The sequence below is a fragment of the Diadema setosum genome, chromosome 15 (assembly GCF_964275005.1).
Source record: "Diadema setosum chromosome 15, eeDiaSeto1, whole genome shotgun sequence".
In the NCBI taxonomy this organism is placed as follows: Eukaryota; Metazoa; Echinodermata; class Echinoidea; order Diadematoida; family Diadematidae; genus Diadema; species Diadema setosum.
The window spans coordinates 32,506,115-32,531,493 of record NC_092699.1 but is presented as its reverse complement, the minus strand read 5'-3'; the positions used below and the strand labels follow the sequence as shown (position 1 = coordinate 32,531,493).

Sequence of the window (25,379 nt, the reverse complement as noted above, 5' to 3'; positions counted from 1 at the left end):
TAAACAATAGAAATACATAGAGTGGATGACATTGCAGCCCAAATTTTTACTTCGTTATAACCAGAATTTCGTTATAACCGTGTTCGTAATAACGGGAGTGCACTGTATGACATTCAAACAGAAGATAATGCTCTGGATAAGGAGATAGATATGGAGACATGCATTTGCAAATGATACTAGTACCAGTAGTGGACAAAAGGATAAATACTGTATTCTAAACAACAGCCAATATTGTAGCACTGTGTCTTACAAATTGACAAGGAAAAAGCAAACTGATCAAACCGATGTATTAACTACCAGTAGACCTATCAGTACATGCAGGTTCAACCTTCTACAAATGTTCAGTGATATATGGAACCCATTCCCAATGTCTTAAAAAAATACAATATTGCACACAGAAAGGTAGAATACAATTGTACACTCTACATCTTAGTTGTCACTACATGTATTTCACACCAGTTTCATACCAGTTACACTGGCATGGTGTCGCCATCGCCTATTTGCCTGATAGATTTATTTCACATTTCAGTTGGGGGACCATGGTCACAATCTTTAATACATAAAGAAATACAAGACACATATCAATATCAAATAGATAAGCAATGACCTGTATTCTCAAATGATGCTGATTTATATTTTAACCTACATTAATTTAAAATGGCATAATTTAGCAATGTTTCTGGTTTGAAAAATGTAGGCTGCATGGTTCTATACATTGTAGTCATCAGCAGTTTGAATGCTACATTGTATTTTGTTAACATGACACAACATGTATTGGAAAACTGCACAGCCTAATCAATAAAAGCTTCACAAAAGTAAAATTGTGAGTGATTAACAAACTCTTAATTTCCTAAAGACAGTAAAGCTGGAATAAACCGGTTTGGACACAGCCCACTTTGGAAAGTTTAACAAGTTACTGAAATTCAACCCACCACAATATTAAACTATCAATACATTAATATCTTTCATACTACATGTAGTATGTATCTACTAATCATGAGTAGATGGCATCTATTCAATACAAGGTTCTGAATAAAAAAGAAAAAAAATAAACAAACACAAAAGTAACACGGATTATTGAAGTACACACACGTTAGGAAGACTTTGTTCACACAATCCAACTTATACCCCAAGCCCAAAATGTGCCACTAAATTAAAGGGACATTCCAGACGATTTTCATAATTTCACATCATGTAGTACATAAATCAACAACTCCATGTACATGTATAGATTTGTGGAATTTATTATGGTTGTTGAACAGAGAAACAATACTTTGAAAAACCTTGAACAAATTACACTGAACAAGGATGATGACATAGGAGGTTCACATATTTCAGAAATGTACAGTAGAAGTGTAATTCCATTAAAGTACCGCTTGCTGCAAGTTCACCTGTGTATAATCTATGCATGCCTTCTTCTTTTGTTCTGCTTCCTTGAGCCCCAACTCATGCATTCTTATGGTGGCTCTGCCATGTCATCATCCTTGTTCATGGCTATTTGTTCTAAATTTTGAAAATATTCTTACTCCTCATCCCAATTATCACAAATTCTGAAACTCTGTCCTCAGTATACCTAATTTATAGTTGTTCAAATGTAAAAACCTGAAAATCATCCGGAGGTCTCCATTACATGTAACTCCAAACCTTACTATGGTCTTGCTCCAGTCAAAAGATCAGGATAACTCTCATTCAAGTGCAGCACTCTTTACTATTGCATTGCATTATTGTTTAGGACCAGGTAAACAACATGTCCAGGAATATTATAGTCTTTATTCAGAAACAGAAATAAGTGGCTGTATTTGCAACATTTTCAGCCTAAACAACAAACCAGCATAAAAAGGAGATATTGCAGACACACCAAAAAGTACGCCATGATATCCCTACCTTGTCATTTTGAAATCTTAAAAATGCAACAACCTTTCCTGTAAAGCAAAGCGCTGTCAAGGGTTCAAAATTTGATAGTTTTGATCTCACAATGCAACATCTGAACTGAGCATGTAATTGATCTTGTGAAGAATGATATTTTGTATCAATTTCACAAAACCCTTTGTCTTCTTTTATAATCTGTGATAATTACTGAAAGAGCTGCAATCACACAAGCAATACATTTACAGTATAGCATCACCTACACATGTTTATGACATACTAACAAATTGATATCTTTTAATAAACATCTTAATCGAGTATAAATTATTAAAAAAATAACATGCACACCACATGAAGCTAAGAAAGTTCAACCGAAGTGTAGATCACACAATTACTTCCCCATTGCCACCATCAAATCTACAGTGTTACAGGTCTTCTACCATAGACATCTGTAATGAAGAGGTCAACCCAATGACTAACATTCAATGCTACAGTATGTACCTGGACTCGGGTCTAACCCAATGCAAGAAAAGCTACATTACTTGCATTTTCAGTGGCGTAACTACGGGGGGGGCATGGGGGGGCACGTGCCCCCCCCCCCCCCATCCGCTGGTAAAAAAAAAGAAAAAAAAAAGAAAAAAAAAAGAAAAAAAAAACCTACCAAAATGGTAATTCAAGGGTTAGTAAACTGATTTTGAAATCGACATGAAAGGATGATCAAGAAAAAAAGATATTTTTCTAAGATTTCTTTAAACCATTTAAACTGAAGAGGTACTATAGTGAAACATTGTTCAAAAAGCCCGGAGACGACAAAAGATTGTGATTCAGCGTGATTCCTGGTTGGCATTTTGAATATAAGCAGGATGTGCGCAATGTACTCAGAACATCGGAATGGCAAAAAGAGTCGCTGCAGTGTTACACAATGTGATGTTTGATAGGTTGTGCGCATTTGCTATCAAAGCTTGATCATTGATTTTGCAGTGTTGCTTTACATACTAGTCTATGCCTTGCATTGCCAATAATAAGACTTGACCTTGGCTATTTCCTAACTTTTCCATCTATATGAAACACACACACTCACAAACGCAAACAAATTAGGGGATGCTCTATATAAAGTGCAGATTTTGGACATCCTTCTCCTGCTTGGTCACTTCGACACCCCCTCGCTGGTCATACTCCCCCAATCATGAACATAAACCAACACCCTTGACTACCAGTGGCGGATCCGGGGGCGCACCGGGCGCCCCCTCCCTCCAAAGCGAAAAAAAAAATACATGTAGCTACAAACGACAGTTTTTGGACTGTAAAATGTCAACATTTTCAAGCTCGCTCGCTTCGCTCGCTCGCATTTGACCGTTATATGCCATTCTCCTAATGTTACTGCCAATAATTGCCAGCAGTTGCGCCCGGTGCGCCCTCCCCCCCCCCCCCCCTCCTGAGTTTCCAAAGCGAAAAATATAGCTACAAACGGCAGTTTTGGGACTGTCAAATGTCAAAATTTTCAAGCTCGTTCGCTCGCATTTAATCGTTATGCGATTTTCTTGATGTTGCTGTCAGTAATTGCCAGCAGTTGCGCCCGGTGCACCCCCTCAATTTCCAAAGCAAAAAAATATAGCTACAAACGGCATTTTTGGGACTGCAAAATGTCAAAAATTTCAAGCTCGCTTGCTTCGCTCGCTCGCATTTAACCGTTGTATGCCATTCTCCTGATGTTACTGCCAGTAATTGCCAGCAGTTGCGCCCGGTGCGCCCCCTCCCCATAATTTCCAAAGCAAAAATATATAGCTACAAACGGCAGTTTTGGGATTGTAAAATGTCAATATTTTCAAGCTCGCTCGCTTCGCTCGCTCGCATTTAATCGTTGTGAAATGCTCCTGATGTTGCTGTCAGTACTAGTAATTGCCAGCAGTTGCGCCTGGTGCGCCCCCTCCCAATAATTTCCAAAGCGAAAATATATAGCTACAAACGGCAGTTTTGGGACTGTAAAATGACAAAATTTTCAAGCTCGCTCGCTTCGCTCGCTCGCATTTAATCGTTATGCCATTCATGTTACTGCCAGCAACTGCCAGAAGTTGCGCCCAGTGCAACGCCCTTAATTTCAAAAGCAAATATATTATTATATATAGCTACAAACGGCAGTTTGGGGACTGTAGAATGTCAAAATTTTCAAGCTTGCTCGCTCCGCTCGCTCGCATTTATTTATACCGTTATGCAATTCTGATGTTGCTGCCATGAGGTGCCCCCCCAATGTCTTGACCCACGGTACGCCACTGTGCATTTTGATACTCTTTCATACATTCTCCTCTTCTGCTGAGTAAATGGCAATTCATTTATATAACCCACTGACATTATTTCATCCCATCAGCATGCATGTTACAAGTGGTGAAGATGAAGATGATATGTCACATTCCCCTCACAATTTGGACAGGAAAAAAAGTAGGGACACTGCACTCTTGAGAAATACAATGTACATGCATGTCAAAAAAATGAAAATGTGAGAAATTTAACGACTCCTCTGCTCACTGATCATGCACACTTTGACAACAGTCTGCATATCCCAAAGTCACTGATGAGAAAAATTTCCATAGTAAGTGTGAATCTCAGCATTTAATCCATGCAGAGGTCAGTACTGGAAGCGCTGCCGGTTCTGGGTTCAATGCCCTTCTAACCAAATCACTCCTGATCTTCCTCGCCACGTCTCAGCTTCCCAATCACCTCTGCCAGCATCTGGTTGCACATGGCAGCGTAGGGGTTCAGCTGGACCACCTGTGCCCGGGCAAACTGGCTACCCAGGCCTGCAGCCCTCCGGAAGTCTGCCAGGGCCTCCTCGTCCCGCCCCTCGAGCCGGTGAATGAGCCCCCTCTGTGTGAATGCCTGGCAGGCTGCTTTACCGTGTCCCTGGCTCAGATTAATGGCAGTGTTTAGGTCTTCCAGAGCCCCTGCAAGCAATAACATTGAAAATAGCAGAAGGTAGAAAATCATTAAACTGTACAGCTGTTTTGCATTTGTTTTGCTCTTACGCTTGTTTTTGAAGAGAAGGGCATAAGTACAAAGCTGTTCTCTATGGTCTCTCCCAAAATCAGCTTGCCAATGAATTTGCAAATCAATCTTTCGAACTCCTGTGAATCACTGATGGAAACACTGGATGTAGTAATTACTGTCATTGTTTACATGCCCTCACTTTTGCACTTTCACAAGGAATATAATGCACCTGTTTTAATTGAGAGAATTTCAACATCGGGAAATTTAGAATAACCATAATTCATCCCTTTTCATGATGTTCAAAGATAAACATAAAAGATGTACTGTACATGAGAAATGAAGATGGACACATGAAGTTTAGCATTACAGTTCAGGAAGTTTGGTCACACTACATGTAGGAAGTTGCAGCACATTACATTTTACTGCAAATTAGAAATCTAGCGCATAGGTTCACAGTCCATTCTCAGTTAAAACTTTTCAGTGTATTGGGATCAATGAATATGAATGGAAGGAAATCCCAGAGAAGGAAAAAAAAACAATAACAGTGAAGAGAAACTCTCTAATCAAGAGGAAAATAAGCTATATTGCCACAGCTGATACAAGCAGCAAGATACAAGTCAAAGGTGTGCTGTAGATGGGGAAAAACTCAGCCAAACAGACTGGGTACTGGGTAGACCAACTATTCCTGTCCCCCTATTCCCAATAGTCAAATCGTGTGATGAGCAGAAATTACAAACAGCCTGTCTGCCCTGCCTTCCTTTGAGCTGGACAAGAAACCACCCACCAATAAGTGGGCTGATGACAGAGATTAATCAGAAGAGGATAGACCTGGAAGCTCGACTGCTGCTACACAGCAATCTTCCAGTATCTTTGGTAAAGGCATATGTAAAGGTAGGCCTAAAGGAAGTCTTTATGTCTTATGACTTAAGGGCTGCTAGAAGTTTGGTGGCACTGTGTATAAATAAAGTACGACCTACCCTCCACATCTCCCCTGAGCCGTAATGCCTGGGCTCTGTTGTTGTAGCAGGAGGCTCGGCCTGGAGCAACGGACACTGCCTCGTTGAAGAAATTTAGCGCCCTCTCCATGTCGTTTTCCTCAGCACAGCGGACACCCTTGATCTCAATCTCCTTGGCTTGCTGGTCTGCATCACTCTCCTCAACTATGTCAAACACAGAGGGAAACATTACTTATGATCATTTACAAAGCTCAGTCTGCAGGAGGGTATAGAGGGTTGTCTTTTGAAATAAAAAAAAAAAAAAAAAAAAAATCAAAATATCAAAACCCCCTACCCTTGCTTGGCCTTACACTATTTACAGCATTTTTTGTCTATCCACCAACCAGGTTGTTATTGGTAGACGCATATACTAACCATTACCATGATTACAAATGTATTAAAATCATAACGTTAGAAATGTTAATCTAAAGTCTTTAGACGTATACCACAGGACGGTGCCAATGCATTGCAATATCTCCGTAGTAGTAGTACGTACGCAGGCAACGTTAGATACACTGTATCATCACAAAACTACAATTTACAGTGTACATCATACCTGATACAACACAACAAAAGACAATGGTCAATTAGAATATGCCAATATTTTTCTACCTTGTATTTGTACGGTTTCCTCCTCATTTTGTTCCGGAATTTCTTGACCGAGAGGTAGTAAAGGGTTGAATATGGCATCCAAGACTGCCGAATCATGTGAACTAGGAACCGACATTTTCACATCATTCGTGGTCACGTTTTTGTGGAGCAGACTAAATTAAAGTTACGGGTTGAATTGCGTTGCAGTTCGACAACTACTGTATGTAGTTACTGTACAGAGCTAGCTACATACGGAGATGTACATACGCTGGTATGGCATGCTAGACTATTTCAATACGTTTCTAGAAATTAGTGATGCTATGAGTACACTTATGCATCTACAGTTTATTTAGAACAACATTATAAAATAATAATGTTTTAGAAATTAATTTTAAATAAATTCCTATTTTAATGGAAAAGTACTGGCGAATATATATCAGAATATTTCAATCAAACGTCTGGAAATTGCCCAACTTCTTCATAGACGATTGACGTTGTAAATTACGAGTACTAGTACCTGTGTCTATCTAGTTTCCGATGCAGCTTACGCACGATATGCAAGGAACGATACTACCGTAGGACCGGGAACGAAGTGCTATTTAGCAGGTTTTTCTTATTATTAAGGTATTAATCCCAGGAATATGGAAGATTCAGAAGATGTTTGGGACAGCTGGGAAGATATGGCTGACAGTGGAGTGAGTATTCTGAGACTAAACCCTATCTACGATGTTACGAATGTCTGGCAAAATACCACGTTCATCCACGATCCACACACCGAGCCGAAATTTGTATCATCATACATCACTGGGTGGTTGTGATATAGTACCCGATACTCTGTAGTCCCGTACCTCGGTTTTGGTGTTATCAGCATAACTATCAGTGCCAGAAATTGTGACGCTTCCCTTGGGCTTTGACACACTTTAACTTCTACAAACTAGCGTAATATAGCCTAGGTCTACCGGAGATTATGAGGAATATTTACATACATGATTTAAGTCTCAGCTACTGCTTAAGGTAAAATAAAGGTTAAATGAAGGTTCTCTTGACTGTCTCTAGATTGTGTATAAAATGGCTGTTCTCTAGTCTATTTCTCAGTCTGTCAAGGGTCAGTATGTCTATTTGAGTATTGATAAACGGGAAGGTCTAACCGTACAGCCACCCACACGCATGTGTATGTGCCTAGCTATAAGACCCTCCAACCAGCGCCGCGCCAGCCACAGTACACGCGTGTGGTTGTAGCTAGTTGTAGCCTAACTAGACTGGTCTATACTAGTTGTAGCCATGGTTTGTGGCTGTCAGTTGTTGGATTTAAAGCCACACGCTTGTGACTAGCTTGCGGCGGCCACCGGCTGTAGGATTACACTGTAGTGTACAGTGTATATGGCACATTATGGCCCACACATTAACACACAGTGCCATGTAGGGCATACATATTATTATTGTATGACGTGCAATCATTACACCACCATTAATATGATGAAAATTGAAATAACCTACAATGTATTTTTCTTCTTTAGTACAAAGGCACTTCGATTCTACATTCTAGAATTTCTCTAGGTGAGACGACTTTATTTTCTGCCGATTTGTTCTCGCCCATGTCTTTTCTGCTCCCCCCTTGGCCACCCCCCCCCCCTTTTTTTTTTTTTGGTCTTGTCACAAATTTTTTATCTGTTCTAGCTGCAAATTTTTATCTGTTTTAGCAGCAAATCTTCTCGAAGAAGATGGTCTTCCTAACTCACAGTGGCACAAGGCCTCAGGATCGGTGCATGCTGTTTTCACGATCGACAGCTGACAGCAGGCCAGCAGCCAGCCGCAGCCAGCTCAGATAGTGCTAGATAGTGCTGGCCGGCGCAGCAGTTAGCAGCAGCTTCACATGCCATTATTTGATTAGCAGTTTTGAACAATGGGAAAATACTTTAAACAAAGTTCTGTACAAAACCTGCTACACACAAGAAATTTGGTACAGCACTACTACCCATCTGTACTAGCAGTCATATACAAAATGCATAGCAAATTGCGATGCAATACCAGGAAAATCTTACCCAGCATGGGTGTTCACTGCATGCAGCTAGAGAAGTCCCGATGTATCAGAATTGTAGAGTGGCAATTCATCCCAATCAGTTGGAAGTTCCTTGGTCAATTGTAACTTTGCTTGATTTCAAATCCATGTTGCAAACCAAAGATGACGAGAATGGAGTGAACAAACATTGCAGGAAAATAAAGTTATCAAGAAGGTATGATGAATGAGGTTATTTTCATAGCTTTGCGAGGTGGTGGTGTGTCATGTACAATACTTGTATGTTGCGTTTGGATATGTGGCTATCTATACACAGCACGTTCCCCATATGGTGATATCCAGCTTCTCCATGTAAAAATGTAACAATGCAGTATACACAAAGTCTTATACAATTTTCTAGTCACACTTGTATGGCTGCGTAGTATACAGCCACTCAGAATATGGCTACAAGACAACCACATGTAGCTGGATGGTAAAGACACACACGTGTGGTTGTATACACTGTATGGCCTCACTTCAGTTACATGGCCTGTGCTGCTGATGTGATGAACTCCCCATCACTGGATTCACCCATTGAGCATCTGTGACTGTATAGAAGCAAAGATATTTTTTGAAATATATGTAGAACTTAGTGTTGGAACAGCACTCCACTCATGATGTTTATGGCATGCATGCATGTCTGTCTTGCAAATGTACTACATTGTATAGAAGTCTAAATCTGAATGTCTAAAATTCTTCTTTTCTTAAGAAACCATGTAGACTATGAATAGTAGAATGCTTAATGATGTGGCAAGATTTTTATTTCTCCTTTTTTTAAACACTTTTTTCAAATCTAATAAAGATTCTTCTAATATTCAGTTTTGTCAAATGTGCACTTGAGCTCTTTGTATCTACAAGGTATGAACATCTCTAGGGGAACCATCTATAGAATGTACATTCACCCTTATTGCAAGAAAGGTATACATGGAGCTATTAACAGCAACGAAGTATTTTCTCTCTCTTTTTTGACACAGGTACTTGATAAGAGACTAGAGGAAGAGAAGAAGCAACATGAGGCCCAGCAGTAAGTGAAAAATTTACTGTCACATTCTTGTGTTCAGAAAGATGCAAACAGGACTATACAGTCTAATCTGGGATGTAAGATGTAAACATGTTCTGAATCTTGTTATATCACAAAGTGTTTTAAGATTATAAGATGTTTTAAAATATGTGAGGGCTTTTGATGAACTTGCAACAGGTACATGTTGTACATGTATCATGTGTATTACATCCAGTCCTCTTCATGTGGGTGCGCAAGCCATTCTCATACACGCATAACATCCCTTGTTAATTAATATTTACACTGAGCTGCCAAATTTTCCTCATTCTGCAGGGGGCTTCCTTAGAACTTCAATGTCTTTTCATGTCAAGATTTGTAACGGAATATGAAAATCTTCCTGATTCAGGAATTGTTTTATACATTGCGATGTAGGTGTTACACAAGTATCTCCCCGATTGCTCTTTCAAATCTTAATGATGTTGCACACAGACAAAATGCTCTCTGCCGCTTGCATGTTTCTAGGAAGCTGCAGGCCAGTATCCAGGTGTCGAGACTGCAGGAGGACACGCACAGAACATCCTACCAACCCCAGCTCAGGATCCTGAAGAGACCCACGGAGGCTGCCGGTGACCCAGGACCAGTGGAAAACAAGGGTGCCAACAAGGTTGGTCTCACCAAGTTATCAATTCACTCATCTGTTACAGAGTCCATAATTGTCCCTTCTACAATGTATTTTCCCCCCATTTATATATTTCTGCTTAAAGTGAAAACAAAGTTCTGGTAAGGGCCTGAGAACCCGTCTGGCACCATTTCATATTTGCTTGCAATATATCGAAAGAGTCTACAAAGAAACTTACCTGGCTGACGCGGTTTGCCGGAATGATGAGTCGTTTTGGAGTATTTTGAGAAAAATAATAAAAGTCAGTAGACCGACTTTTATTCCAGAAGGCTCCAGACTAACTCGGTCTCAGGGAAAACTCGACCCTATTTCAGACAATTTACACACAGTTCGTGATCGCCATGTTCATCAGTACTACTCTATACTACGGGTACCAAACGAGGCCTTGATGAGCAGACAGGAAAGTGCGTGCTAATCCTGTACAAAACAAATGGACAGCGAGCGGTCCTCAAGCCTATACACACATCACCTCAGTTGCTGAGACGCGCGGTCTTTGAAGTTTTTCTTGTTGTTTATCAAGCGTCCTTGATTGTTTTTAGAGGTGCTTGAGAGGCGCACACTAATTTTACATGCGCGCCAAGATGTGCGCGTTGTAACAACTCGGACCATTACTGCAAGTAGCCAGAACGCTACAATGTAGTTTATACAGGCCGCTCCCATATGCATAGTACATCGCTGTACAATCCAGAGGGACAACCAATACAACTCGTCCCGCCGTCAAGCAAAGCGAGGCCGAGTTATCCCCGAGTCCGAGTCTAGCCTGACCCCGTTCGGGTAAGTTCTGAGACTGAACGTTTTTGGTTAATATTTCCCATTTTCGTCGTTACCCATCGAATATCTTGTTATTACAGCGTTATTCCGCACATTTCCTAGGCATACGTTCACATTTTGGAGTAAAATTTGACAACTTTTGCAGGCGTACCAGAACTTTCTTTGGGCTTTAACCTGTTCAGGACGAGTCCTGAGTATACTTGGGTAGGTGTCCATTGGAAATGCATGTTATAGCAAAACCAGCCCGTCCCGAATGATAAGACTACTGTACCAGTGATGGATCTTACAGAGCATCAAATCTATTGTACATAATGGGTAGAATTGATTCTTCTTCTTTTTTTTTTCAAAGATACAAATTGCAGATAAAGAGGAGGGTATAAGAATGTTATCTCAATAAATGGAGTTGATGTGATCAGTGGAAAAATAAAGAAAAATAGAGAAAAAGTCGGCTGTTATAAAATCATTTTTTTTTTTATTGTTTTGTGTCCAGCTAGATGCTTAATTTCAGGCATTGTTCACAATTTTGAATGTCAGAAAAATTTGTGCTTATGCTGAATTATGTTCAAGTGAGCTACAAAAACATTATTCATCTTCATAATTGGTTGTTCACCATGGAATCTAATCTGACTTATGACTACCCATTGAGCTTGATTTTAAATGTAAGAACTTTTCGCTGGTGTCTTCTGTAATCAGTGTATAATAGTTTAATTTTTCGTTTGTCAGACACGGCAGAAGACCCTCGCAGAGAGAGAGGAAGAGTACAAGCAGGCTCGGCTGAGAATTCTCGGCTCGGCTGAGACAGACTTTTCCGAGGCATCACCAAGGTGAGTAATCGGCCTTAGCATCTGTGATCTCCTCAATTTTGTGTAAAACATGTCATCATTCCTAATAGACTGAAAAGGTAGCCTACCTTCTAAGGAATAAGAGTACCCATCAGTGCTAGTACACATGTACTATCTGGTTAAACTTTTAATTTCCATAGTGTGTAAAGCATACTTGTATATGTTTGTGATCACAGACATTATACTCACTTTAGACATAATATGTGCAACTTTGACTACAACATCGTATGAGGCCTGAAATGGAAGTCTCTCCTTACTTTTTGTCTTGTGTGGTGAGCATGTCTCAGTTTACATGTTGTGGTCCAAGATCAGCAGTAAGTCTAGTAATTCAACACTTTGATCTTCAAGGAACAGGAAAATGGCCTAAGATTTGTGAAAAAAAGTGTTCAATTCCACTACTTTTACATCTCACTGCTAAAGCAGCCAGTGGTTTGAGCTAGAAGTGGACAAAATACACATCGGAATATTGCATGTATTCAAAGGAGAAAATGGGAAGAGACATATGTTTTGTCTTGATGTTGATATGGACACAATAGCACTGATTGGATGATGCTCTCATCCCCTAACACAGGCAAGAAAAGACTAAGTTGATTCATAAGTTACAAAATTTTATCGCTGTATCTTTAGGCCATCATTGGAGACCAAACCACCAAGAGAGGGCAGCACATCCAAATCAAACAATTTTGGTCACAGCGGGAGCGCAGCCAAGAGATAACAACGCAAGGTCAAACGAGGAGCAAACAAGGAAAAAAGAAAAAGAAATGGTAACCATGGAGATTCTAAGGCAGTGGTCAGGCCTCGAGTCCTGTCCCACTATTAGTGTCTCCCAGTGTGCCAAGCTCCCGTCCCGGGTCGGGGTTACCAGTTCGGCGGAGAGGAAGCCAGCTTGGTCGACTGATCCCCGCGGGAGGAGAGAGATAGAAGTTCCAACCGACAGATGCCGCGTGTCCCTCATGTCTGTGAGGAAATACTTCAGCCGAGGGGAAAGTCTTGTACGTGTGACATATTTCCTGCAGGAGCGGTGAAAGAGCGTGAATTGTAAGACCTTATAGCTCTCTATCAGCATTGATTCACGTTTAATAGATATCTACATCTTATGGGCAGGAATCAAAATTATGCCCATCCTTTGACTAGCAAAAGAATGAAAGTTACAACTCTGATGCAGATGTAGACCAATAAACATTTTTAGGCTGGTGAAAGTGACTACTAATAATAGCCTGCTCAGCCAGTGGTATCTAAAAACAAAGCAAAGAAAAGAAAAAAAAAAGTTTGAATGTGCATCCTAACATTTTTGTCAGATAAGTAGTAAGTGCAGGGAGATCTTGCCATTCAATTTTCCCCCATTCTTCAGTACTGCCCCCCAGCTCGCATCCGTATGTTAGTCTCCTCATGTAGAGCAGATAAAGAATTACCAGTGTTTGATTTTGAGGCTTTTTGACCTTGTGAGAGTCTCTGTGGGCATTTCTCCAAGAAACCACTGTCATTACGAACTACAGTGACAGATGGTGTAGTGACAAAATTTAGGTAAGATTGATGAAGATTGTGCAAGAATGCTGTCACAATAGGTGTGGGGACATCCGAGATTATGAAGAAGGTAATGGAAAATAGGAATTGCCCAATACTTGCAAACAAGCAAAACCAAAGTAAATGTGCATGAAGTATGATTTGTTATTTAGAGTGAGGGGTTATATTTTGTACTCACTTTCTGAGGCCCCACTGAACAAATTTACCAACTGCCTAAAATTGAAATTTGGCCAGGGAGTGTTTGACATTGGTCATTGATCATTAGTGATATTACTTTTCAGTGATTATTGAAGAGATGTACAAATATTTCTGCATCATGTATTGCACTGTGCTAAAAAAACCCACTCATCTGTGTGCCCAGGGCCACCAAAACTGAATGTTGAGCGAGTAATATCAAATGGACACTTGCATGTTCAGTGTTCTATGTATGCAATGCCCTTTGGGGCAATTGAGAGAGAAATAGCATATTTTTGTTCTTTCATTTTAATATGTTTATACCCTTCATTGTCAGCAATCTCTGTGGTGGCCCAGAGTGTCAAGATGTGCCCTTTTTTCAGTTTCTTTCTAAGTTGATGTTAGTGTGTGGGAGATTATGCTTACATTGTATGCTAGGCAGCAGATTAAGAGCTGTAAGATACTGTATACGCCGAATATTTCGTGAGAGGTTTTTATTTTCGCTAATTTCGCGAGTCAGGTGCTATTCGCAGAATTAAAGACGCACGAAAATATTGACTCTGGCCCCGATGTGGATGTGACGTACGCGTGTACATTTCTCTGTTCAGTACAGGACTCCACGATCGCGAATTTAACCACTCGCGAAATCGTCGGGAATTCCCGATTGGCGAAAATTTAGACTCGCGAAATATATGGCATATACAGTAGTAAGGGCTTGTGTGTTTCATATCTTTGATAGCATGCTTTAATGGCGGGGGTGGGGGGCATATCGGCTTTAATGCTATTGCCTTTTTGGGTCATTTTTTTGTGACATTTACAAATGAACATCCAACTTGTAAACCTATGCAGAATATGACTCTCTTTACCAAAAAAAGAAAAAATCATAGCATTGCAGGGTGCAGTAAATTGCTGTTCCACATGCAAAAGTATATGTACTGTACTCACAAGATATTTTATGAGATTTTTTTTTTTTTTTTTTTTGTGGACATGCAAGTTGGGTGCTTTTCACAAATTTGACGACATGCGACTTTATGAACACTGATCTGACATGCATGCGTACATTTCTCAGTTCACCATTGTACTCCACGAATCACAAATATAATCTCTCGTGAAATCATTGGGAAGGCCAAGTTTGCAAAAAAGTAGACTCCCTAAATATATGACATATATAGTATATGACACAACAGAGAAATGATATTGTCTGTTCTTTTAGTGCATTGGCCAATGACAAGACAGGATTTTGGAGCTTCACTCTTGCAGTAAAAAGTCAACATGCAGAGACTCCAACTCTCCCGCTTTCGTCAGGAGATCTCCCGCCGAAAGCCCATTTTTACAAAATCTCCCGTTCTCTCGCTTTAGATTTAATTTCTTCCGCTCTGGCTCTGTGTCTCCTGCTTGAAATTATTTCTTACTTAGTGTTATTGTATGTTGAAAAATAAGCCTTAGATAGCATGAGAGAGCATCCATAACCCTAGAGCTTCCAGGGCCCTTTAGTGAGCCCTGGACCCGGCCACGAGGAACTTCACGCTTCACGCACATCAAGTTGGAGTTTCCCCCTGTTTGCTAGGGGTCTCAGGCAGGAGAATCTCCCGATCAGAGGGTGCTTGGGGTTGGAGTCTCTGCAACATGTACTCGCAATCTCACATTCTACATTTAGCATGTCTTTGTTTTTGTTTTTTGTGAAGCAGAACTCATAGGAGCAGGATTCATAAAATGAATAATGCACAGATTTTTGTGGTATTTTGCTGCTTTGGAGCTTAGCACCAAATCACTGGCTAATCTGATTGGATCAAGGATCATTTGGATTCAATAGAGATATATGAATCTCTGACTTTTAGTTGTGCCAAATTGTGACTTAAGCAGATTAAAAGCTCTGTGAGATTTTGACATTTACGTCCTAGACAGTTTTCTACAAAGTAGCAATGAATTCAATATATTAAAGGCTTTATGAAGATGGTATCATGTTGATGATGTACAGTGTAAACTTTAGATTGCTTGATTATGCTTCGTACATGTATGATTATGAAGACTAGTTTTATGCAAAACAGTTCAGACTTTGCACATGTCATATACAATGACTTGATAAGAAGTTTGTGCTTTATTCTTTCTTTCATACTTCCATCATATGTGTGCAACCCCACCTACACGTGTATGGATAATCCAGTTGTAATAAGGTTTTAATAAACCTAGAATATTTCTTGTTCCTTTGCCCTTGTACAATGGACTCTCGTTATTTAAAAAAACACACAAAAAACACTATTATAACAAATTCCCTAACACAAAGTCCTTGGAGAAAATAAGACAGGAGCAACTGTGGCAGGAGCAAATGTCGTGTCTCAAATATCATACCGTGGAACCTCTGTAATAAAGAGGTCGGATTTAACAGAACCCTCTTTGAATATGTGATTTTGCAGTCCCGATGTTAAATATTTCTCTGTCTTTTGTACCCTAGTGTAGTGAGAAACCTGATATAACAAGGTAATTGCCATCATTTTCAGGTTCTCCTTATAACCAGTTTCCCCTGAAATACTTGTACTTGCTGAAGAATCGAGTCTGCTGCTATACATGTACCTTCATAATAAGGACACTCACGTTACACCAGGGTTCTCTTACGTTTCCCTCCAAGATGTCTCACAGTTTTTTTTTTACTTGAAGTTTCGATGGTAATTTTAGTTTTATGTGTAAATGATGCAAATTTTATCTTATTTTGCGCACACCAATGACCTTTCTATTGTAAGTCTTGTTGTGCAAGGCACTGTTAGTGTTTGTAAATGTATAGATTGTGTTTAGTTCTGTATTTCTTTGTAGTCATTGAATACACCATTTGTGTCTGCAGCATATGACTCCTACTCTCACATCTCAATGCATGAAAATGTGAATCATGTTCAGTCTGTGAAGCTTAACATTGCTCAGCATTTGACAATTTACTCTCAACAGTTTGGCTCTTTGGCAGTTTGGCACTTTGCTATGCACTGGATTATTCCGGTATCATCCTTTCCGAGGAAAATCATGCAACTGTGATACAGAAAGTACATGTGTAGTAGTTAGTGTGATAGAGATAATGGCTCATGAAGTGCTAACACAGTCAGACAAATACTGAAGAACTACAATGTAGTATAAGCACTGCCAATATGAAATTGTAGTAAGTACTTTCACATTGATTCTACTACAATGTACCATGCTTTTCCAAAACATGCATAGAGCTTTGTAGTTTGTAATTTTGTTTCGGGAATACATGTAAACTGGCATCAGTTCATTGATCTTGACATGTTGTGCCCACTCCCCCCCCCCCCCCCCAAAAAAAGGGATGATGTGATATATACTTTGAAACACCTGTGTAAATTATGTAGTGATTTTGACGAAGTCATGACAAATGAATGCACCTTGTGGGTATGTCTCATGAACACTGACATTTGGACAACTGTGGACCCTGTGTTTAATTTTAGTAAGACTAGGCAATGCAATAACGATAATATCATTATTGCATTGCCTAGTCTTACTAAAATTAGGTAGGAGTACTGTGAACTTTGCAATAAAGGGTGCATTGAATACTTCTGAAATCATATTATATCTTGTTTCAGAGATTCAGAGCTTGGACGTAACTATTCAGCTTCTTAAACCAAGTCTGGCCCAAACATTCTCATGTTTGTTTTTCCAGGAATTCGTGTATCAATGCTGTTTAGAATTAATGACACACACACACACACACACACACTCTCTCTCTCTCTCTCTCTCTCTCTCTCTCTCTCACAAGATATCTCAAGAAGCTGCAGTGTGTCATCAATTCAAATTCATATAATCATTTTCTGTGGAAGTTCTCTTTAACCCAGTGCTAAACTATCCCTTTAATTGTTACAATATTTGTTTTTTCAGCAGTTAACTGTCATTTACCATCGTTTGCAAATGTGAGAAATTTAAAGAGTGCCTTGTAGTCAGCAACCATTATGTTATTCAAATTACTTAACATAGGAGTGAAAGTTCATACTTTACAAGACAGAAATGTTTTCATTCTGTAATGTGCATTGAGCAATTCAAAATTGTGAAGGGAGAATCCACCTCAAGGAGAGAAAAAAAAAAAGGTTTCCAGAATGAAATTAATGAAATCAAAGTAATAGATCAGCATAAGTTTAAACAGAATCAGTTACAGTGCACTCCCGTTATAATGAACACAGTTATAACAAAATTCCTGTTAAAATGAAATCAAAATTCTGGTCCCAAAGTTATCAACTATCTTTATCTAAACTATGTTGTTCGGTTCTAACAAAATGTCTTTATAATAAAAGAAAACCGCAGGTCCCAAGGACTTTGTTATAATGGGAATACACTGTTCATGGTAAGAAAACTGGAAGAGCTGGAATGTTCTTTGGTTTGATCTGATTTCAGTCAAATTGTGATTGATCTGTGACTTTTTTCTTACTACAAGTGTATTCTATTCATGCAATGTAAATCTCCTTGGCTTGCATTCTCTCTTCAGACTAATTCACAACATTTTGCTGAAAATATTCATCTGATTGGAATGCCAACTGGATTAAAGGTCATTTTGTCACACTCAGTTTACCTGTTTGATTAGACTTTTACCAGTTGGATCTGAAGGCTTCTTCAGAAGAAGCCCAGTAGACGAAAATGTAATCAAACGGGTAAATTGCAACTGATTGTGACAAAATGAACTTTCATCCAGTTTACAACGTTGTGTACAGAGTGTGGTACAATGTAGACTGAACAGAATGAACAGTGGAAGTGATTTCTCATACTGCCGCATATCATGAAAGTTGTAAAGGGAATACAGTGTACTTTTCTTGTTCACATCCATGTTGAATTATGGGCTGCGATGGTTACGTTGCATTTGCATGACAATCAAGATGTCGTTTAGATTTGAAATGAGAAGTAATCAACACTGCAGTAGTCAACATTAAATTTGCCTGTCTTGCGCAGTTTAGTACAGAAAACGAGTGAAATGTGTGGTAATTTACGCACTCAGATATTGAAAGGTGGTGGTGTGTGTTTGTGTGTGTGTGCGTGTGTGTGTGTGTGTGTGTGTTTTCAGAATATTTTTAAAACCCAGGTGTATGATTGGTATTGAAAGAGAAGTCTGATAAAAACTAGGTTTTTTTTCTCTTTGACAAATTCCAACATTGTGCATGTGCTATTGACAAGTGATATTACTATTGATAAGATTTACCATAAGAAAAAAATATTGCTACTACAGTACTGTATACATCGAATATTTCGCGAGGTTTTTATTTTCACGAATTTTGCGAGTCGGCTGCTATTCGCGAAATTAAAAACAGGCGAAAATATTGACTCTAATGCCGATATGAATGTGAAATGTGAAATATATGGCATATACAGTATTGCACATGGTGTGCCATGAAGATTATCTTTGTCAAAGGATACATGTAGAAAGCTTTGTCCCTGAAGAGTGGCAACAAAATTTGGCCAAAGTAGATAGTTTCTTGGTCTGAGATATGATTGATAAATCAGGTCATGAAGCAATAAGCTGGTTTTAAACATTTCCTCAGTGAGATCACTATCCTCTTTGAGGATGTGCAAAGTAGTGGAATGGGGAGCAGTGCTCATTACTTTTTTTTCCTCCTCTTTATAAGACAGAATCACAAAGAGAGGATCAGCTTTTCAAAGTCCTGTAAGTCGGCATAGATTTGCCGCATTGTATCTTCATATAGCAAGACAGATGAGAGACAAACGAACAAAAACAGATGCATAAAAGGGGCAAGTCATTTACATGCAGTGACACTACAATTTTGCCTACTGAATGTGACACTAAGTTTACCATCATGTCTAAACATTAAATTGACACATCCCCAATATGGAAGCATGCTACTTTACCATGAAGATAATGTATGGAGAAAATTCATACACACCATGGTTAATGACTGCTCTAAGAAAGCAGGTTACTTAAAAAAAAAAGAAATCCACTTCAAAGTTTTATAAATTTCATAACAAAGAGAAAAAAAAAATCCCTGCAGAACACAACTGGATGAGAAATAAGGAAGTTATGGCATTCTGAAATCTCCAAATTTTTCAGAATACACTTCTTTACCAGTCGCTATAAAGATTCAAATCAGCAAGTTCTTATTTCTTATCAGATTTTTGTCATTTCTGGAAAGTTCTATTCGGGTCTTTGTTTCTCTTTCTTTCATAGTTTATCTATTTTTGGGGTGGATTTCCTCTTTAAGAGAAGCACTCTTTGTTCATCACAGCCAACAAGAAATAGAGATGCAAGCAGACAAACATTTCTTTGAAAAAAAAAAATGAATGACACAGTGTATTTATTTCTTTATGTGAAACATCATTAATACTGGTGTGAGGTGTATAGAATCATATTTGACAAACCGTGTAATTGCACCAAAAGTTCTTGTGGTGGAAACATCATACATTCAATTTCAGTGTGGTATACATTTTACATGCACTATACATTAATATTCTATCATCTTAAAGTGATAATCATCACATGAAAACTTAACTTGACAAGTAATTATCAATTTGATCTGTGCTTTCTGAAAAAAAAAAAAAAAAATCACACGTCATATTTCTGAGTAAAAATAGTCGCCCTCACGTCCCGGTTCAAAAGCATATTATATGCCACATATGTACATGTTTTTTTCACATCAACCATGACAGTGGCAATTCATTTTATTCATTTCACCTTTATCATTTCATTCCATCATACAAATTGAGTCCTCTGAAAATGATTAGCGGGAAAATAAAACATTTTTGGTCCTTTTGTCCTGGAAGCTTTGGTGGTATTCCCTGAGTGTTGTTACAGTGATGTAAGTAGTATGGCAATATGACAAAGCCTTCTGGTGTGAAAACATGTTTAGTGATTTGTAAGCATTCAATGGTACACATTTTTTAACTATTTCCCACTTCTGCTAAAATTTAATTTGATCTGTTGCTCTTAATTCAGAGAGTTTATACATACAAAATCTTTCCAGGAGATAAAAACTAATGCACCATAAAGAAATAGCAAAATTGTTGTATCATGCTACATGTATGCTGTGTAGTACTTGGAGTATTGTGGAAGAATCACATTTCTGTTCTTTATATAATTCTATGTCATAATACACTGCAAGAGGTACATGTAGACTACATGGGTTTTCGCCAGAAATTTTGCAACACCCAAAATGTTGTCCTCATACAACATATGAGACTGCATATACATGTGTATTACATTCCTACACGTATTTGCTGTGCTTAAAACATACGGGACCAGTAAAACACATTCAAAGTTGATATTCTGTTTGTGCATTCACTCAGGTGAATGAAATACACCACTTCAAGGCTTTAGCTCCCATGGCCACCAAGTTTTGGCACTTATGAGGATTTCATCCGTGTTTGAAGAGAACTTCACCGAAACAGTAACTTACAATCAGTATGGTAATCTAACCATCACAGCAATAAGTGGAAATGCTGAGGACTGAATAGCACATGCTGAGGACTGAATAGCACATGCTGTGGTAGCATACAAGGTAGAACATGTTATCTGACACCACATGCAAGGTCATGTTCCATTATGAATAGAGACCATTCACTATTTGTTTTATAAAACACCTCAGACAAAAATGTGTAGGGTCCACAGGAGTACTATACACTGTACATGGTTGGTGATGTCACTGTGTACTACCCACAACCCACTTGGTAATTTAACACTTGACAGCAAAGCGTGTGATAGTACTCATTTAGTGGATGTCGAAAGTACTGGACCAATCAGGTAGCAAGATTTTTTTTTTCTCTCTCATTGTTAGTTACTATAGAGTACTGCAATGGTACTTGTACATTCTCAATTGCAATTGGGCCATGGAAAAGCACGAGTGACATTAGATTACGAGTTCTGACTCTTGAAGCATTAGCAGTGCTGTATTTACTGATGTGAGAGATCTTTTGGGAGCACTACATTCAAGTATGATCAACTTGGAAACTTCTAGTGGAATTGGAAAAGACTAATAAATATTCATCTCGGATTACAATATGTAGAAAAACAATGGAATACATACTATACATGAACACACAAAACATAATTTAATCCTCCATGGAATACAACTACAAGTGGCAAGATGAATATATTGTTCATATTTGGTGGATACAGAATATTTGATCATCAGAATATAACAGTTCACAGCACCTGAAATACAAAATGTATACACATGTGTTGTATAAAATCTTAAACAAGAGTGTAAAAACCATTGTGATATAACAATTTATCAAAAAGATATGTGAGGTGAGACACAACACCGAAACAACCTTTAATACACGTAGTTACAGAGTGATCGTGTTCTCAGATTATTTCTAGAGAGGTACGAGACGCTGTACATCAAGCAGTCCAGATCAGTGAAAGAGTGACACCCCTTGAATACCATCCACAATAATTTTGAACACTGGCAATGAAACATCTGCAAAACGTCACTGCAGAAAGCTGTGGAATTATTACAAAAGATAACTAGAGAAGCACTCTAAGAGCATGACCTCCGCCAAGTATGCAGCTCATTTCCACCACTGATCTTGCTCTTCCATAGGGACGTCGGTGATTTCCACCCATACGTACTTTAATAGCACTGTGTGCTGAAAGTCGCCCGATTTCCCAATACTAGTATAGAGGCCTTTGTTACGTCATAAACCCTCAGCTGCACGGCGCGCCTCGCCCTAGCAGAAACTAGAGCAAGCACTTTAGTGCGCGCATGCAAAAGTTAATCGTTTGTTACTTGTGTCATTCTCAACCTTTCCTGCAAGTTTCATCCAAATCTGTTAACTACTTTTTGAGTTATTTTGCGCACGGACAAACAAACGAACACACAAACCAACGGTAACGAAAACATAACCTCCTCCCTTGGTGGAGGTAAAAAAAATTGTGCATTTTCCAAAACAGAGATATCACTAGCATTCACATACAGTCAACCTTGCCCAAGTCAACCTTGCACGAGTCAAAAATTAGACTAAGTCAAAAAAAAAGTTTTACACCAGATGGATAAAAAGATGCATTAACCCGTTGAGGACGAGTCCCGAGTATACTCTGGCAGGTGTCTATGAGAAATGCGTATTGTAGCAAAATCAGTCTGTCCTCAACAGGTTCATTTTGATGTGTAATTCGCAAATTCACATAAGTGGAATGATTTTCTCCATTCCCTTTGGATTTGATCGAGGTGAGATTGACTGTGTATGCAAATTCAGTGGGTTGATGACGCTATTTCTCAATGTTCTCCTTGATTAACCCTTTCTGTACCAGGAACTCTGGACAGTGTGTACAATGCTATGAGGTTTTCTACGCCAATCAGCACTCAAAGCACACAAGGGGTTGAATCAGCTCCATCTCACTAATGTCACCTTGCATACAAAGAGCACCTCCTTCCTCTCTCTCTCTCTCTTGGGACTGATATACAGCTCTTTGAATTGCTGTAACCTGGGACCATCCTTTCCTACATCTGTAGTCCGTTTGGGATTTTGCCACTGGCAGTTAGCTTTGGAGACAAGCTTTGTGCTGTAATGTGCACCATCTTCACCCCCTGCAGAGTATTCACTGCCAAGTTTCAAGTGCAAGGTGTAGACCACTTTAGAGTCATGTTTTGGACTGTATCATCTTAATCAGACAGTGAGATATCAAATACATCAAAAAATAGTTTGGCACTGCTAAACAACCTGATTCTTGCACCTGGGGGCACTGCAAAAAACAAGTTTTTTATTTTTGCGAATTTCGTAAGTCAGGTGCTAAAAACACGCAAAAATATGAACTCTGATCCCGACATGAACGTGACGTGCACGCATACATTTCTCCATTCAGTACTGTACTTCATAATGGCGAATTTAACCATTCACGAAGTTGTTGGGAAGTCCCGATTCGCATAAAATTACACTCGCTAAATATACGTAATTTTTTCTGAATGACAGACTAATGACATCACTTCTACTATGACCAAAGAATATTAGATCATCAAACACCAGAATACAGAAATTCTATCATCACACAATTCAAAATTTCCACATGGATGCACTACTTATACATACACCATCTCTCACAAACACAGACTCACACATAGTGAAAGATGCCATATCATGAGTACCATCACACAATCAATCCTTTTTTTTGAGTATGCAAATTGGTTCTGGGTAACCCCTACAGTTGTATAACAAGTGAAGTACTCTTCAAATGGTAGGTAAGTCTTTGATCCAAGCCCATTCTGGAAATATGTCATATGGATGTGTTCCCCGTGTGGGGCTATGGTCAGTGTTCGTGTCAACCAACCTCTTAAGCTCGTATCTACATAATACGGAACTTGTACATTCAGCAAGTTCATACCAGACTACTTTTTTTTTTCTAAATGCTACACTTTCTCTGTATGGAAGACTACAGGTTTTGTTCATGCTCTAAATCACTCAAGATGGATTTGTATATTTTGTTCTTTTCACATATTTTTAATTCTGTGTGTACAAGAAAAACAAGCAAACATGGAACATAGACTTGATATGGTACGGACATTGCACTTCAATAGAATTGTTAACATGTATACACTGAGCGTTGAATTTGTACAGTGTATCGCATTACTCAGGTAAGAAAAGTTATTAAAAGAAATCCCTTCATAACTGAAATGAGATGCAACCAAAAAACAAACAAACAAAAACAAATAACATAAATAACATAAAAAAACAAACACACAAAACAACCTGTTGGCATGAAAATTGTCACTTTGCATTGTCCAAAAATCAATTATTCGAATTTCAACCACTGAGTGGATTCAACACATAGACCAGCCTCTTGGTTGACATTGTGAGGTAATTGGGACCTCCATTATTGCACTTGATAAAAGTCTTTCCCATAAACTGGGGAGAAGAGGATAAGAACTGAAGCCATTACAGCTCTTTACCCATCCTAAGGCATGAGAGTGTACCAGGGCTGCCAACAACATTCACCCATCAAAATCAGAAAGATTCCAAACAGCAATCACAGAGGTACAACATGTACTAGCATCTCAGTGGGCAACACAATTCCTGAATCAGGGAGAATTTGAATTCTCTTAATATCTAGATGTTAAGAGATATCAAAGTTTTCAGGTAGTGTCCTGCAGAATCGGGGTGACTTGGCAGCTTTGGTGTATGCACACTAGACCTTTTCTCCATACGACAACTGACGCCACTTCTTGAATACCTGCAATGAAGACAACAGACGATCAATTCTAACAATAAGCAAATAATCAACGTAGGTGAAGGTGATGGGACAAACTATCGCTTTCGAAAGGGATCTGGATGTAGCTATCTTTCCGAAGCGCAGCTGAGGAAAGATAGCGTACACATTCAGATCGCCGAGGAAGTAATAGTTTGTCTCATTGCCTGAAACTAAAAATTGATTATTTGCTTTATATTCCACATCTAGGGTCCTAGAAATTCCCATTTTATTCCACATCTGAAACCGTTTTAGCTGTTTTTAGGTATCCTTAGGGCTTAGGCTACGTAGTTTACTTTAGACATGTGGGCGTACTCATGACAAAACAATGAATTTGCTGCATGCACCGTGCGGCACCTAAGTGAAAGTGCGTTGCACTGTGGACTATCAAGTGACCTAGTTAAATGATAGTTCACAGTGCAACGCACTTTTATTTCGCGCGTACTCATCTCGCGTTAGGACTGTATGGACTGAAGAGATCAGCGAAACAAAAAGGACTATCAACATAGAGTGTAACAAACTTTTCTTTTCAAGTGATATGATGGGCAAAACTACGCTTTATCATGTGATCGTAACAAAATTTAGAATGCAATGCCCACTGCACAAAGACCACACGTGACACATAAATATCTTATGACCATTCAGACAATATCAAAGTTCGTTTGATATTTTATTCAATAACTCAGTACAAATTCTGACAGCAAGGGAACAGTGGGTAATCTTATGAGCAGT

The 25,379-nt window shown here is 38.9% G+C and overlaps 3 protein-coding genes and 1 long non-coding RNA gene across 4 annotated transcripts in view; 1 reads left to right on the top strand and 3 right to left on the bottom strand.

The window, feature by feature from the left end:
- Positions 1-429: 429 nt before the first annotated feature.
- Positions 430-4,246, bottom strand: LOC140238950 (uncharacterized). Its single transcript, XR_011901939.1, has 2 exons — positions 4,138-4,246; positions 430-2,407 (listed from the first exon to the last, which is right to left on the bottom strand). It is a non-coding gene; the product is annotated as an uncharacterized lncRNA (long non-coding RNA).
- Positions 4,247-4,311: 65 nt separating this feature from the next.
- On the bottom strand, positions 4,312-6,645 carry LOC140238885 (tetratricopeptide repeat protein 36 homolog). Its single transcript, XM_072318782.1, has 3 exons — positions 6,456-6,645; positions 5,826-6,008; positions 4,312-4,805 (listed from the first exon to the last, which is right to left on the bottom strand). The coding sequence occupies exons 1-3, from the start codon at positions 6,568-6,570 to the stop codon at positions 4,540-4,542; spliced, it is 564 nt and encodes a 187-aa protein (XP_072174883.1). The 5' UTR covers positions 6,571-6,645; the 3' UTR covers positions 4,312-4,539.
- Positions 6,646-7,003: 358 nt separating this feature from the next.
- Positions 7,004-13,530, top strand: LOC140238886 (SUZ RNA-binding domain-containing-like). The gene is made up of 5 exons (XM_072318783.1): positions 7,004-7,129; positions 9,465-9,514; positions 10,013-10,154; positions 11,664-11,764; positions 12,410-13,530. The coding sequence occupies exons 1-5, from the start codon at positions 7,076-7,078 to the stop codon at positions 12,495-12,497; spliced, it is 435 nt and encodes a 144-aa protein (XP_072174884.1). The 5' UTR covers positions 7,004-7,075; the 3' UTR covers positions 12,498-13,530.
- An 11,057-nt stretch (positions 13,531-24,587) lies between these two features.
- Positions 24,588-25,379, bottom strand: part of LOC140238683 (uncharacterized) — a 33,497-nt gene continuing 32,705 nt past the window's right edge. Inside the window, exon 32 of the mRNA XM_072318583.1 lies at positions 24,588-24,632. Coding sequence (XP_072174684.1) covers positions 24,588-24,632 — 45 coding nt within the window. The remainder of the gene's footprint in view (positions 24,633-25,379) is intronic.